This window comes from Cervus elaphus, chromosome 9 (assembly GCF_910594005.1).
Source record: "Cervus elaphus chromosome 9, mCerEla1.1, whole genome shotgun sequence".
Classification (NCBI taxonomy): Eukaryota; Metazoa; Chordata; class Mammalia; order Artiodactyla; family Cervidae; genus Cervus; species Cervus elaphus.
Window position 1 is genome coordinate 35,952,812 of NC_057823.1, and position 15,350 is coordinate 35,968,161.

Below are 15,350 nucleotides of genomic sequence, written 5' to 3' on the forward strand. Positions count from 1 at the left end.
GCCATAGCTTTCCTTCCAAGAAGAAAGTGTCTTTTAATTTAATGGCTGCAGTCACCATCCATAGTGATTTTGGAGACCAAGAAAATAAAATCTGTCAGTATTTCCACTTTTTCCCCTTCTATTTTCCATGAAGTGATGGAACCGAATGCCATGATCTTAGTTTTTGAATGCTGAGTTTTAGGTCAGCTTTTTCACTCTCCTCTTTCACCGTCATCAAGAGCTACGCATATGTAAGAGTAAATAACAACCTGAGTATGACCCATTAAGCTCTGCCTAACCCAATGATTAAAAAGAGGTTGTTCTTATTTTGTGAGAACAGATTCTCTTCTCAAGTAGTAGATCAATAAGTTAGAGTGAATCAAAGAAGCACAGCACTTGAAAGATGGGCTAGCCTAAGCCTCTTGATCACATATGCATATGCTAAAGCCCAGACAGGTTGAGCTACTTCATCAAAGGCCCAATGTTTTAACTTGAAGACTAGCATTTTTCACTAATACATAAGATGCAATCAAATTCAGTATCTTGGAAAGAGACAGGAAAAATAAAGAAATAAATCATATAGTTACTTATACTTAAGTAGAGAAATAGCCATGACAGAATTACAGGTATTGGGGGAAATTGATGTGCAGAGTTTAAAATGTCAGTAATCCATAGGGAAACTGACCATTTAAAATATTCATATTAAATCTCTGTATTAAAGACATTCAAAGCTCTCTAATCAAAATGTTAATTTTACAATAGATATGGTATGATAGAGTTAATAGATCAAAATCCTCTGTAAAGCTATACATCACATATAAAACACCTACATGTGTAAACTCATGGGCCAGAAGTCTTGAAATCAGACAGCTAATTATTGCCAAATTCAGACTTAAATTGAAGAAAGTACGGAAAACCACTAGACCATTCAGGTATGACCTAAATCAAATCCCTTATGATTATACAGTGGAAGTGAGAAATAGATTTAAGGGACTAGATCTGATAGAATGCCTGATGAACTATGGACGGAGGTTCATGACATTGTACAGGAGACAGAGATCAAGACCATCCCCATGGAAAAGAAATGCAAAACAGGAAAATGGTTGTCTGAGGAGGCCTTACAAATGGTTGTGAAAAGAAGAGAAGGGAAAAGCAAAGATATTCCCATTTGAATGCAGAGTTCCAAAGAATAGCCAGGAGAGATAAGAAAGCCTTCCTCAGCGAACAATGCAAAGAAATAGAGGAAAACAACAGAATGGGAAAGACTAGAGACCTCTTCAAGAAAATTATAGATACCAAGGGAACATTTCATGCAAAGATGTGTTCGATAAAGGACAGAAATGGTATGGACCTAATAGAAGCAGAACATATTAAGAAAAGATGGCAAGAATACACAGAAGAACTGTACAAAAAAGATCTTTATGACCCAGATAATAACGATGGTGTGATCACTCACCTAGAGCCAGACATTTAGGAATGTGAAGTCAATTAGGCCTTACAGAGCATCACTACAAACAAAGCTAGTGGATGTGATGGAATTCCAGTAGAGCTATTTCAAATCCTGAAAGATGATGCTGTGAAAGTGCTCCACTCAATATGCCAGCAAATTTGGAAAACTCAGCAGTGGCCACAGGACTGGAAATGGTCAGTTTTCATTCCAATCCCAAAGAAAGGCAATCCCAAAGAATGGCCAAACTACTGCACAATTGCACTCATCTCACATGCTAGTAAAGTAATGCTCAAAATTCTGCAAGCCAGACTTCAGCAATACATGAACCTTGAACTTCCAGATGTTCAAGCTGGTTATAGAAAAGGCAGAGAAACCAGAGATCAAATTGCCAACATCTGCTGGATCATTGGAAAAGCAAGAGAGTTCCAGAAAAACATCTGTTTCTGCTTTATTGACTATGCCAAAGCCTTTGACTGTGTGGATCACAATAAACTGTGGAAAATTCTTCAAGAGATGGGCATACCAGACCACCTGACCTGTCTCTTGAGAAACCTATATGCAGGTCAGGAAGCAACAGTTAGAATTGGACATGGAACAACAGACTGGTTCCAAATAGGAAAAGGAGTACGTCAAGGCTCTATATTGTCACCCTGCTTATTTAATTTATATGCAGAGTACATTATGAGAAACGCACAAGCTGGAATCAAGATTGCTGGGAAAAATATCAATAACCTCAGATATGCAGATGACACCACCCTTATGGCAGAAAGTGAAGAGGAACTAAAAAGCCTCTTGATGAAAGTGAAAGAGGAGAGTGAAAAAGTTGGCTTAAAGCTCAACATTCAGAAAACTGAGATCATGGCATCTGGTCCCATCACTTCATGGGAAATAGATGGGGAAACAGTGGAAACAGTGTCAGACTTTATTTTGGGGGGCTCCAAAATCACTGCAGATGGTGATTGCAGCCATGAAATTAAAAGACGCTTACTCCTTGGAAGGAAAGTTATGACCAACCTAGATAGCATATTAAAAAGCAGAGATATTACTTTGCCAACAAAGGTCCATCTAGTCAAGGCTATAGTTTTTCCAGTGGTCGTGTATGGATGTGAAAGTTGGACTGTGAAGAAAGCTGAGCACTGAAAAGTTGATGCTTTTGAACTCTGGTGTTGAAGAAGACTCTTGAGAGTCCCTTGGACTGCAAGGAGATCCAACCAGTCCATTGTAAAGGAAATCAGTCCTGGGTGTTCATTGGAAGGACTGATGCTGAAGCTGAAACTCCAATACTTTGGCCACCTCATGTGAAGAGTTGACTCATTGGAAAAGACCCTGATGCTGGGAGGGATTGGAGGCAGGAGAGAAGGGGATGACAGAGGATGAGATGGCTGGATGGCATCACCGACTCGATGGGCATGAGTTTGAGTAAACTCCGGGAGTTGGTGATGGACAGGGAGGCCTGGAATGCTGCGATTCATGGGGTCGCAAAGAGTCAGACACGACTGAGCGACTGAACTGAACTGAATGATTGATTTCTGCAAAAAAAAATAATAATAATGATCATCTCTGCAGAAGGAAGTAGTCTTGGGAGTAGGGTTGGGATGTTATGAAGAGAGACTTTTATACATTATACCCTTTAAAAATAATTTCATTATTTATAAAGAAACTATTCTTAATATTCCTAAATTTTAAAAATATACTGTTGGAGAATACTGTGAAAAAGTAACTGATTTTTTTTTTATTATTTCTCTTTGCCCCCTGGATTCTTTCCCCCACCCAGTCAGCAAGGCATTCTGAGTTTACCACATTCAAAAGGTAAAGACTCTGCAGAAATTAGGATGAGAAAAAGAAAATTCTTAGCTTTGGAATGTTCAAAAATAATAGGAGCCATAGTAGAACATGTGAGAATTCTGTGAACAAAAGAAGTCTCATCTCAACTGAGAAGGTACTCCCTCCAGTGAGGGGTAGGAGAGAGAGGGAGGGAAAGATTGAGGGAGGGAGATCCCTGTGGCTGGGGACAAGGAAACTGTGCTTGGGGCCAGGCCGATATGCCCCGGAACAGAATTAGTTTCTGAAGACATCCAGCCTGCATGTGATCATTGCCTCTGGCCACCATTGCCCATCTCAGACCCCCTGGAAACTCTGAGAGGTAGTGAGTGTAAGTCAGGAGGGCCACACACACAGTCTGCGTGGCAAGGATTGTGGCCATTCCCTCACTGTGGGAAATCCCCAAATATTTTCATTTTTTCTCTAGTTCAGTTAAGTGGATTTCAGGGAGTTCAGTTACATCTACTGAGCTAGAATCCTAACCAACAGTTAAAAAAAAAAAAAAAAAAAGATAAGCTCAAATATGACTTCAAACTGCACAGACGTTACATTCTTCTGAGCATGATTCAGGCTCTTAACTCAAAACTTGTAAGTGGTCCTGCAGAGAAGATAGGCTTCCCAGGTGGTGCCAGTAGTAAAGAATTTCCCTGCCAATGCAGGAGGCATAAGAGATGAGGGCTTGATTCCTGGGTCAGGAAGATCCCCTGGAAAAGGGCATGGCAACCCACTCCAGTACTCTTGCCTGGGAAATCCCATGAACAGAGGAGCATGGCAGGCTACAGCCCATGGGGTCACAAAGAATCAGACGTGACTGAAGTGACTTAACACACATTGCAGAGAAGATACATTGTGATATGTGAACTCGTCTGTTCAGAAAAGGATTCAAGCTGCAGGCTTCAATTCCCTCTTCCATAGTCAACTTGGATCTTGGGAGAATAGGTAAGCACAGTGATAATTGCGTCCTGCAACGCTAATCCTGCCTACAGGCCCTCATGTTACCCTCGGTCCATGCTTACAGGGAAGTCTATCCCAGTAGGAACAGCAGTGAGAACTCTCATTTAATAACCAATATCCTGCCAATTTATGTGGAGGTCAGTGGAAGAGAGAAGTCCAAAAATCTCTCAATAAAGTAAGAGATGATAAAGACTTAGGAAAAGAGGGGAAAAGGATAAATCTTGGTAAGTTCAAGAGCAGGAGAAGAGGAACCAAGATGAAGATTGTGGAGTGTGCAGAAAATGTCATAGTGTGAGTGGACTCTCCCATGTGGCATGAGTTTGGAAGGGAGGGATAAACCTCAAATTCTGAATTCATTGGGATGACTGTGGAGAGGAGGCACTCGGGACCCTGAAGGGATGTGTCTGTATGGATGAGAGATCCTTCCCCAGATGGAGAGACTGGGGAACATGAAGCCAATTTTTTATTGGAGTATAGTTGATTTACAGTGTTGTGTTAGTTTCTGATAGCAAAGTGATTTGGTTTTTTATATATGTGTGTGTGTGTGTATGTTTTTTCATATTCTTTTTCAATAGGTTATTCTTATTGAATATAGTTCCCTGTGCTATATAGTTGGACCCTGTTGGTTATCTATTTTATATTCAGTAGTTCGTATCTGCTAATCCAAAACTCCTAATTTATCCTTCCCCATCCCCTTTGGTAACTGTAAATTTGTTTCTATGAGTCTGTTCCTGTTTTGTAAATAAGTTCATTTGCATCATATTCTACATTCCATGTAAATCATATGATATTTGCCTTTCTCTGTTTGATTTACTTCACCAAGTGTGATAATTTCCAGGTCCATCCATGTTGCTGCAAATGGCATTATTTCATTCTTTTTATGGCTAAGTAGTACTCCACTGTATATATGTACCACATTTTTTCTTTTTTTAAATTTTTTACTGAAGGATAATTGCTTTACAGAATTTTGTTGTTTTATGTCAAACCTCAACCTGAATCAGCCATAGGTATACATATGTCCCCTCCCTTTCAAACTTCCCTCCCATCTCCCTCCCTCCCCACCCCTCTAGGTTGATACAGAGCCCCTGTTTGAGTTTCCTGAGCCATACAGCAAATTCCCATTGGTTATCTATTTTACATACGGCAGTGTAAGTTTCCATGTTACTCTTTCTATACATCTCACCCTCTCCTCCCCTCTCCCCATGTCCACAAGTCTATTCTCTATGTCTGTTTCTCCATTGCTGCCCTGTAAGTAAATTCTTCAGTATCATTTTTCTAGATTTTTCTAGATTCTGTATATATGCATTAGAATATGATATTTATCTTTCTCTTTCTTACTTCACTCTGTATAATAGGTTCTAGGTTCATCCATCTCATTAGAACTGACTCAAAGGTGTTCCTTTATGGCTGAGTAATATTCCATTGTGTATATGTACCACAAATCTTTATCCATTCATCTGTTGATGGACATCTAGGTTGCTTCCAGGTTCTAGCTATTGTAAATAGTGCTGCAACGAACAGTGGAATACGTGTGTCTTTTTCAATTTTGGTTTCCTCAGGGTAACATGCCTAGGAGTGGGATTGCTGGGTCATATGATGGTTTTCTTCCTAGTTTTTTAAGGAATCTCCATATCGTCTTCCATAGTGGCTGTTATGAATTTACATTCCCACCAACAATGTCTTTTCTCCACACTCTCTCCAGCATTTATTGTTTGTAGACTTTTTGATGATGGCCATTCTGACCAGTGTGAGGTAATACCTCATTGTAGTTTTGATTTGCATTTCTCCACTAATGAGCGATGTTGAGCATCTTTTCATGTGTTTGTTAGCCATCTGTATGTCTTCTTTGGAGAAATGTCTGTTTAGGTCTTTTCCCCACTTTTTGTCTGGGTTGTTTTTCTAGTATTGAATTGTATGAACTGCTTGTATATTTTGGAAATTAATCCTTTGTCAGTTGCTTCATTTGCTATTATTTCCTCCCATTCTGAGGGTTGTCTTTTCACCTTGCTTATAGTTTCCTTTGCTGTGCAAAAGCTTTTAAGTTTAATCAAGTCCCACTTGCTTACTTTTGTTTTTATTTGTTACTCTAGGAGGTGAGTCATAGAGGATCTTGCTTTGATTTGTGTCATTGAGTTCTGCCTATGTTTTCTTCTAAGAGTTTTATAGTTTCTGGTCTTGCATTTAGGTCTTTAATCCATTTTGAGTTTATCTTTGTGTATGGTGTTAGGAAATGTTCTAATTTTGTTATTTTACATGTAGCTGTCCAGTTTTCCTCCCAGCACCATTTATTGAAGAGGCTGTCTTTGCCCCGCTGCACTGTCAGTATAATGTATCCTTTGTCAAGTATAAGGTATCCATAGGTGCATGGGTTTATTTCTGGGCTTTTTATCTTGTTCCATTGGTCTATGTTTCTGTTTTTGTGCCAGTACCACACTGTCTTGATGACTGTAGCTTTGTAGTATAATCTGAATTTAGGAAAGTTGATTCCTCCAGCTCCATTCTTCTTTCTCAAGACTGCTTAGTTTGGGAAGCTGGCTTATTATTTTTATCTAAATAATAATGATAAAACCAGATCCCTGGAACCATTGTTGATTCAATGAAGCCCAGTGGAAGTCTCCTTATATATCCTGAGGATAAAAATAAATAAACCCATGGGACTTTTGAATTAGACCTTATTCTGCTTAAACTGATAAAAGTCTCTGAACTGCAAAATGATTTCCTTCTATCAGTCCTACCAAAACCTGATTTTGGCCCCTTACCCAGATGAGGAAGATACATTATTCCTCCCTTACCTTAAAGACCATGGATCATACATCAGTGTGAGTCTTCCGTGTCTCCCAGAGCCTTTGACTCCACTGGGTGGTAGCAGTGATGAGAAGACATAGTTCAGAGGTGATGCAGTCAAAATCTTGAGAGGCTAGAATAAGAATTTATTTAGAAAATGAAATGCATCAGAATTGGCTTAGACTCCTAACATGATGATCTTTTCTCCAAATTCCTGATGGAGGTCAGATGGCCCCTCTTTCAGCACTATAATAATGTCTTACCATCTCAGGAGGAAACTGTTCCATCAATAGCTTCAAGACTGAGGAATTCCTCCTCTGTCCCAGTGTTTCATTGTGAAACCAGTCAAGTCTCTCTCCCAATCTAACCCTGAAGACACATACACCACCCTCCATCCTCTGAAGTTACTGGTCACAGCATTTTCAATCATGACTGACTGGACACAGTTCCCACAGCACCTGCCACTTCCCAGTGACTTTACCTGAACTCAGTGTGGTCTGCCATGTTTTCATGTAAAACATGGTATCCAGTCTTTGTAAACTAGTCACACAGAAGCCTCATCAACCCTGGGAGCTTGGGGACTGCTGCTTCTGGAAAAGGCTGGTGGGTCTTTGGTGCTTCTGTGAAACTTTGTTGACAAACAAACCACTAGAGATATAGATGTAGATGACTGATAGATGGATGCATAGGTAGATAAATGTAATTAAATAAAATATCCAGGAAAGGTTTGGGAAACACCCTTTATTACATGTCATGTTTATACTGTCATATGATGTTGGACTGAATGCCAGCCCCTTCATCCTCCTTCAGACCACTGGCATTCTGTCTGCTACTCTCTCCAGGGTCCTTTCTTCTCTCTGGAAGGGAGAAAACAAATGAGGCAGGACAGGAAGAGACAAGAAGCACCAGGAGCTCTGCTGGTCAGAGTTACCCTTCACCTCTGCCTCGAAGCTCAAGAGCCACGCACACCACAGAGAGTCGGGCTCCAGATCAAACTATCGCACAGTGATGGCTGTATGGCATCACTGACTCAATGGAAATGAGTTTGAGCAAGCTCTGGGAGTTGGTGATGGACAGGGAAACGGTGTGCTGCAGTCCATGGGATCGCAAAGAGTCAGACATGACTGAGCAACTGAACTGAACTGATCACACAATGAAGGTTCTGGAATATATTTCCAGACCTCAGGGGACCTCATTTCCATATGACTCCCTCTTCCACTCTCCTCTGTCCCAGAAGGCTATGTAGAGTGGTCAGGGTGAGGTCCCGGCTCAGGTCACAGGCTCTCAAGACCTCAAACTGGGGGTCCTGCGAGGCCCCTGTTCTCTTTCCAGACCACTCCTGGCTCTCTCTACCAAGATGAGCTACTGGCAATACATCCTCTTAGAGTCGAAGTCAATCATGGAGACCCTGAGAAAACTCAATCAAAACATTCCACCTTCTTGTCTAAATCAACAGAGGTCAATCCCTCCCGAGCGTTGCGTGGGCCCCAAGGTGATGCGACAGCAGAGCCATCAGGTAACCCAGAGCATCTCCTCGACCCCTTCCCTTAGATTCCTCTGGGCCCTCATGGCATAGGCTCAGAAGACTGTGCCAGCCTCAGGTCTCACCTCTTCCGAGAGAAGCCCACACCATCTTCCAGGATCTTCTGGCCTGTGAATTATCAGTTGCTGTGTGGAAATCAAGAGAGATGCTTTTGAGTTAAAGAGAACTTCCAAGAGAAGCTGAAAAGCTCAGGATAAATTCCCTCTTACAGTCATGACTTTATTAAAATGCCTGGGCCAGAAGCAAGGGGCCCAGTTACCCGCTTCGGTTGTCCCCTGAGGTGAGAAAGCCCCACCTCTCCCTTCTGAGCCAGGGTGGAGAGACAGGACTGGAGAAGACACAGCTCCCGCTGCAGCCCTGGGCCCTGCTCACTTCCGGTCCTTGGGAGAATGGAACACACAGCCCGGACACTGGCTCCAGGGCCTCCTCAAGCTGACATCGTCCCCCGCAGGCTGCTGCTCCTCCTTCTCCTTTTCCTCCTGCTTCTCGTCCTCCCCGTCCTCGTCCTCGTCCTCCGCTTCCTCCTCAGGGGTGTTCTCCGGTTCTGCCTTGCCTGTCAGCTGGGCCATGGTGAGATGAAAGGCGTGGCAGCTGAAGCCCTCGCGGATGCCATTCCGCACGTGCTCCCGCAGGACCTCCAGGCTGGGGAAGACCCGGCAGCAGGCCATGCAGCGGAAGCCGGTCTCCATGGTCACCAGCCAGTCGGGTGTCCGGGCCCGGGGTCTCTCCTCGACGGTGGGTGACCCTGGGGCGGGGCTGTCTGCCTCAGCCCTCTCCTCATGCTCTCTCTCCTCCCCGCTGGGCTCGCTGTCAGACAGGAGGTTTCTGGTGGACACGTCCGAGGGGGGAGTCCCCACCCGCACGTCCTCAGGAAGGGTCACTTCCTCCATCCTCGGCTGCTTTTCTAGCGACTCCGAGGGTTTCTCTGCCTCCCAGGAGACAGCAACGCCCTTTTTCATTTGTACCTGCATGTAGTATATTTTCATGCCCCTCTTCTCTTTGTTCATATGCAGAGAGGTTGCGCAGGTCTTGTAGGATGAAGGGGAGGAGAAGGAGACACGTGGTGACAGGGGAGCCATCTCCCCTTGTTCTTGAAGATGGGCTAGGGGTGCCCTAGGCTGGGGACTGTCTCGATGCAACTTCCAGATTCCTGGGAAAGGAAATTAGGAACATAAGAACATGCATGGGTCCTTCCAGGAGCAGAGGGTGCAGGTGTGGGGAGGGACATCCAGGTGACACAGTTGTGTCATGAGCCTGGGGTTTGTTGGCCACAGGATGGGGTGGAGTATGTGTTGGCATCTGTGGGCTCTTCATCTGTGGGCGGGGGAGCAGATACTGGAGCCACATCTGTATGCAGGGGTGTGGAGTGTGGTGCAGGGGCATGCTGTGGTATGTGAGGGATGCTGGTGGGTGTGTTTACGAGGAGCAGGTGAGTTGGAGAATATCACTGATGTGTTACTTGTGGAAGGTGGGCTGTGGTATAGGAGGAAGGCCCTGGGGAATCACCTGCTTGGGGTTGGTCTCTGGGCTGAGAATGGCTATGAGTGGAGAGCAGATGCACATGGGAGGTGTGTGGACCTGAGCGGCATGGTCCTGCCCTTGGGCTGAGCTCAAGAACTCTGTCCTTCTCTGGAAACAAAGGCAGACGAGCACTACATGTCCCTCCGAAGATGCTAAACCTGGTCCCTCTGCCCTCCACTTCAAGCCCAGACCTCTCCAGCCCCTCTCCTTAACTTCCCCATCATGGTGGGACCAAGACTCACACACCCCCACGCTGAGCTTGGTCCACGCCCTCCTAATAGCTCAGATGTCCTCCCCAGGCTCCTCCACAGGGCCCTGACCACCTCTGAGAACCCTGGGTTTCTGCTCAGCCTCGCTGGGACCTATGTGTCCCTGCTCCAGAGCCAAGCACCCTTACACTCAAGGATCCCCGCACCCTTACCACCATGGATGAGCTTGCGTGGAGAAGAAACACAGGAGAAGTATTCAGAGGCAGAAGAGACCTCCCCCGCCCCTTGGGGGCAGACTTGGGCCACTGCATTGCATCCTAGCTGAGGGGGATCCTCTTGTGATTTTGAGATTCCTAGGAGAGAAATTAGAGGCTGAGAGAGAGATAGTGGTTTGGACATGTTTGCTCATCAGTCGTCTGTCCAACAAATATTTACCAAGTGTCTGACACATGTTAGGTGCAGTGAATACACATGGTTTGGAGCATGTTTCCTGGTATATACTCCAGAATTCAATTAAAATCAATAACTATTCTGTTGGTGTATTTGGGGGAATGTAGGTCTGAGAGGTGACTGTAAGTATACAGAAATATGAGTGATGTGTATTAGTTAAGTCTGTGATAAGTGTGGAGTCAGTGTGGTAAGCACAGTGCAAATGTGTGTATCTGTGTCTGTGGCACTTGTGTGTATGGTTTCTGTTTACAATTCAGGAATTATGGGACATGTAACTCTTCCTCATTACATGGTGTGGCTTGTATTTATGGTTCGTGTTCATTCATTCATTCAATAAGATTCAGTGAGCAGTCACTATGTATCTGGCACTTTTCCATTATTCTGGTCTCTGGGAAAGCTGAGCATTCTAGTGGGGGAAGACAGACACTACAAAAATATATAAATAATATAAAAATATAATCAGTACATAATATGTCAGCAGGTGCCAGAGTTAGCAAACAAAAATACAGGACACCCAATTTTCAATGTGTGGTTTAATAAGGAGCTTATGTGTGGAGGGCTGTGATATTTCCGCTATATCACAGTGTACATGAGTATATGAGTGACTGTGTCATGAAACACCCCTTACATACTCTGAGGGTCACCCAGGTCCCAGCACGGTGACAAGAACTTTACCATGCAGACTTTATATCTGATAAGCACTCCACCCCCATTCTCCCCACTCTCCCTCCTCCACCACACACACACACACACACACACACACACACACACACACACACACACACACACACACAGAAATATTCTGCTGTGTAAGGGGCAAGGTAGTCATTGCTTTCCCCATCCTGTCCCAGCTGCTGCCTGCTCCCTGGTCCCATCCTACAGTTGCCAGGGCCCTGGGCCCGGTGGGAGGTGCGCCTCTCATCTGGGGCCTGGGCCTCCAGCTGGAACTCTGGGGTGGGCTCCATTCTGCCCCACTTCCTCACCTGACCACCCCCTCTCCCAGGGTGACTACTCACCTGCACTTAATACACGCAGGCACCTTGGAGCCATGGCTCTCAGAGCTCCCCACAGGACTCTAACAACATTTCTCACCCCCACCCTTGTCTCAGGTTCTGGAAGGTCCTTCCCCTCTCCCTTGATCTCCTTCAGGAAATTCTTCCTGTCGAATGAATAAAACCTCCATGTTTTCTATAGGACGCCATCCCTAGACGAACAACCTGCTTTTGAAGAGCATTCCACTCCTTGAGATATTTTCCAACAAGGCCTTCAGCTCATGAGGCTTCTCTTTCCTCTTTGGTAAAAGGGGCCAAGCAACCCATGGGTCTGTCTGAGCATCCTTCACATCCCCTAGCCCGTGAGCCCAGGGGAAAAAGCAAAGAGAAGCAGAAAGAACTCGAAGATTGAGAAAAGCTGCATGTCTAGGTCTGCGCGGGCAGGATACAGCCTCTGCGAGTGCCACGAAGCCCCAGGCCTGTGGCCCCTGGAGAGTCCTCAAACCAGCAGGACCAACCTCCCGCCTGCCTGGTGCATCTGGCCTTTCTGTGGCCATCTCACACCGCGGGGACCTCCCCCCAGCTGGCTACAGCAACATCACCGAGACTGTGATGGTATCTTGCTCCCTGCTTCATATGTAACAGGTTCTCAGTGCCCCCTTCCTAGAGAAGGCTCAGGTTGGCAGAAACCCCTGTGCCCCAGACAAATTGCCCCCACATACCTCCTCCCTTGTCGGCAGTCTCCTGGGACTCTTCATTTTCCAGGTGTTTCCTCTTTTGTCGCCTTTTCATCGTCCCAACTAGAAGACCCCCTCGAAGAAGATGCCACACGTCCAGCTCCTCCTCTTGGCTACAGGTTGGCCCTTCTTGGCTCTCCGGAGACCCTCTGAAATGACTTGATAATTAAATCGAGTTAAAAGCAGTCGAGTCTCCAAAGTGGCTGAAGAACTCGGACCACTTAAAGCAGCAGCACTGCCCAGCGCTCTCCACAGCGCAGGGCTGTTAAGGTTCAAAGGTCGCCAGGCCCACGGCAGGATTCTCTGACCTCAGCGATGACATCAGAGCATTCTGTGGGCCTAGGGGCAATGCTGTCTCTGCAACAGCACAGACCTCGTTTTTCAAGAACAATTCCTTTTTCCCCGTAGAACCTCGCCCATGAACTCAACTCTCACATCTTTCAAATGTAGCAGGATATTTTGAGATGTTAATCTGTTCCTGTTTATTTTTTTTTTCTTTTCTCCCTTTATTTCACTCTTTCCCTTCTACATTCAAGTGGGTAACAGAGCCTGCGTTCGCTGGCCAGTGGAAGAACCAGGCAGGGTGTAGCAGCAATGGCATGCTGATGATCTTGGCTTTTATTTCTGAAATCCCAAACACCATGGAAAAGAGACAATACTTGAGCAGAAATGTAACAGAAGCAGGTTTTTTAAATTACATACTGTCTTGTTTTCCTCTTGGAGTGTTGAAAGGCGCTAATTAAGTCAGAGAGGGACGTCTGTGGATCCTGGAGGAGAAAAGGCCTCTCAAGTGTGGCTGGAGGGGTAGATGGGGCAAAAATTCTAGAAGGAGATGGCTGTCGTGTGCATGCAAGCAGAATCATGGCAATCTGTCCCACATCTGGCACATGCCTGCTCAGCTGCTCAGTCGTGTCTGCCTCTTTTTGACCCCATGGACTACAGACCGCCAGGCTCCCCATCCATGGGCTTTTCCAGGCAAGAATACTGGACCAGGTTACTATTTCCTTTTCCAGGGGATCTTCCTGATCCAGGGATCGAACCTGGGTCTCCTGCATTGGCAGGTGGATTCTTCACCGCTGAGCCACAAGGGAGGCCCGCATGGCACAGAAGCCAGCAAACCTAAAGGAGGGAAGGTGTCCGAGCGGATGGACGTCTTCACTGCACTGTGTGCTGCAGTCAACAGTGACCACGCTTCCGTCCCCTCCCTCAAAACCTTGGCCCTGTATGACTTCCAAATAGGGACGGGTGGAAATCCGAACAGGACACCAGCAGGATCAAGGCTTAAAATACAAATTAAATGGAGTTGTAAAAAAAAATTGTCATACTATTTCTTGCACACCTCTGCTTGTGGTCTGTAATTTATACCAGTTAAAAGTGGCAATCCATCTGGAGCCTCCTGACTCCACTCTAGAATTAGGGCACACCTCATTTCAAGGTGCTGGCCAGGATCCAGTGGCAGTGCTGGCACCCCTGGATGGCGTGGACTCCCAGAAGTCACTGCTTTCATTAGAAACACCCTGGGGACTGAGGCGGGCCCCCACGTGCAAGGGCATTGCAGAATGGCTGAAAGTTTCTGGCAGCGAAGGGAGTGAAGACAGGACATCAACAGCCTCGGGAGGGTTTGCTGATGAGAGTAAATCTTCCTGTTTCTTGGTGGATCCCAAGAAAAGAAGGGACAAGGAGGATTTTTTCTTTTGATTATTTTTGGCGGTAGGAATTTTTAAACATACACAAAGTAAAGAGAATGATATAGTAGGAATGCAGTGCTGTTTACTCACCACTCAGTTTCAACAATTATTAATATTCTGCCATTCTTGTTCTGCTACGCGCACACACACACACACACACACACTCTCTCACATTTAGCTTTCTGCTCATTTATTTTAGTTTAGGAGTTTGGGGAGGGTGGGGGAAGTGTTCTACTTTAATGCAAATCTCAGACATCATGTCATTTCTCCTTAAATGTAATAGTATTTATCTCCAACAGATAAGAACTTGTTTCTAACATAACAACAACATCATTATCTCACCCCCAAAATTTAATCATCATTTCTTCTTAGCACAATAACCAAGCCATACTCAATTTCCTCCAACTGGGTTAAAATGTCTTTTTTATACAAGGTCCATTGAAATCAAAATTTAAACAAGGTCCACCTGTTGCAACTGGCAGATGTGTCTGTTAGTCTACAACAGCTCTCCCCCCCTTTTTGGCACTGATTTATTGAAGAAACTAAGTAATTTATCCTGTAGAATTTTCCACAGAAGTCTATTGACTATATTCCTGTGATGTTATTTAAGATGCGCCCTTTTACCTAATTTTCCTTATAAACAGTCAGAGCTAAAGAATTAATTCGATTTAGATGCAATTTCACATCACTACAAGCTTATTTTGTAAGTGATGCTGTGTGCTATCCTATTGCTTTGCAACAGAAAGTACAAAAATTGTCCCATTTTTAATGAAGTTAAGATTGACCAGTGAGTTCAAGTACTGTCAGGTTGATCCCTTCGTATTTACAAGTTTCACATCCACAGATTCAACCAACCTCAAATAAAAACTTGATTTATGTTTGGTTGACTCTAAAGATGTGTATTTACTGAAATAAAAAAAAAAAATCCACCTATAGGTGGATTCAAACCCACAGGTTCAAACCCACAGTGTTCCAGAGTCAGCTATAGTTCCAAGTCCAGTGTGGAGGGTCAGGGTGTTCCCCATACCACCAAGTGGGACCACATACCAGGGGCTGTATGTGCAGCTCAGTTCTGACACTACCTAGTCAAAGACAGCGTCAGACTCCACAGATGAAGGGCTCAGTCCTACAAGCGCACGCGCGCACACACACACACACACACACACTCAGATGCCAGTAGCAAATCAAGGTTGCCACCTGTGCTTCAGTTGCCTTGAGCATG

At 44.9% G+C, this 15,350-nt stretch overlaps 1 protein-coding gene across 2 annotated transcripts; it reads right to left on the reverse strand.

Moving 5' to 3' along the window:
• Positions 1-7,368: 7,368 nt before the first annotated feature.
• Positions 7,369-13,357, reverse strand: LOC122700934 (protein FAM170A-like). Of its 2 annotated transcripts, XR_006342883.1 has the most exons (5): positions 12,426-13,357; positions 10,474-10,614; positions 8,904-9,681; positions 8,597-8,656; positions 7,369-7,845 (listed from the first exon to the last, which is right to left on the reverse strand). XR_006342883.1 is itself a non-coding variant. In XM_043913958.1 (4 exons), exons 1-4 carry the CDS (start codon positions 12,493-12,495, stop codon positions 8,650-8,652), a joined length of 996 nt encoding a protein of 331 aa, XP_043769893.1. In that variant the 5' UTR covers positions 12,496-13,357; the 3' UTR covers positions 8,475-8,649. The 2 variants fall into 2 exon arrangements, 1 of the variants encoding a protein (XP_043769893.1); XM_043913958.1 differs by lacking the exon at positions 7,369-7,845 and having other exon boundaries at positions 8,475-8,656.
• Between the last annotated feature and the right edge of the window lie 1,993 nt (positions 13,358-15,350).

Bases quoted from the DNA above. Each gene is read 5' to 3' on its own strand.
- LOC122700934 (XM_043913958.1), bottom strand. From the start codon at position 12,495: ATGAAAAGGCGACAAAAGAGGAAACACCTGGAAAATGAAGAGTCCCAG. The intron at 10,615-12,425 runs GTATGTGGGGGC...TTTCTCTCCTAG, and splicing joins GACTGCCGACAAGGGAGGAG to GAATCTCAAAATCACAAGAG. The intron at 9,682-10,473 runs GTAAGGGTGCGG...TTCCTTTCCCAG, and splicing joins ACGCAAGCTCATCCATGGTG to GAATCTGGAAGTTGCATCGA.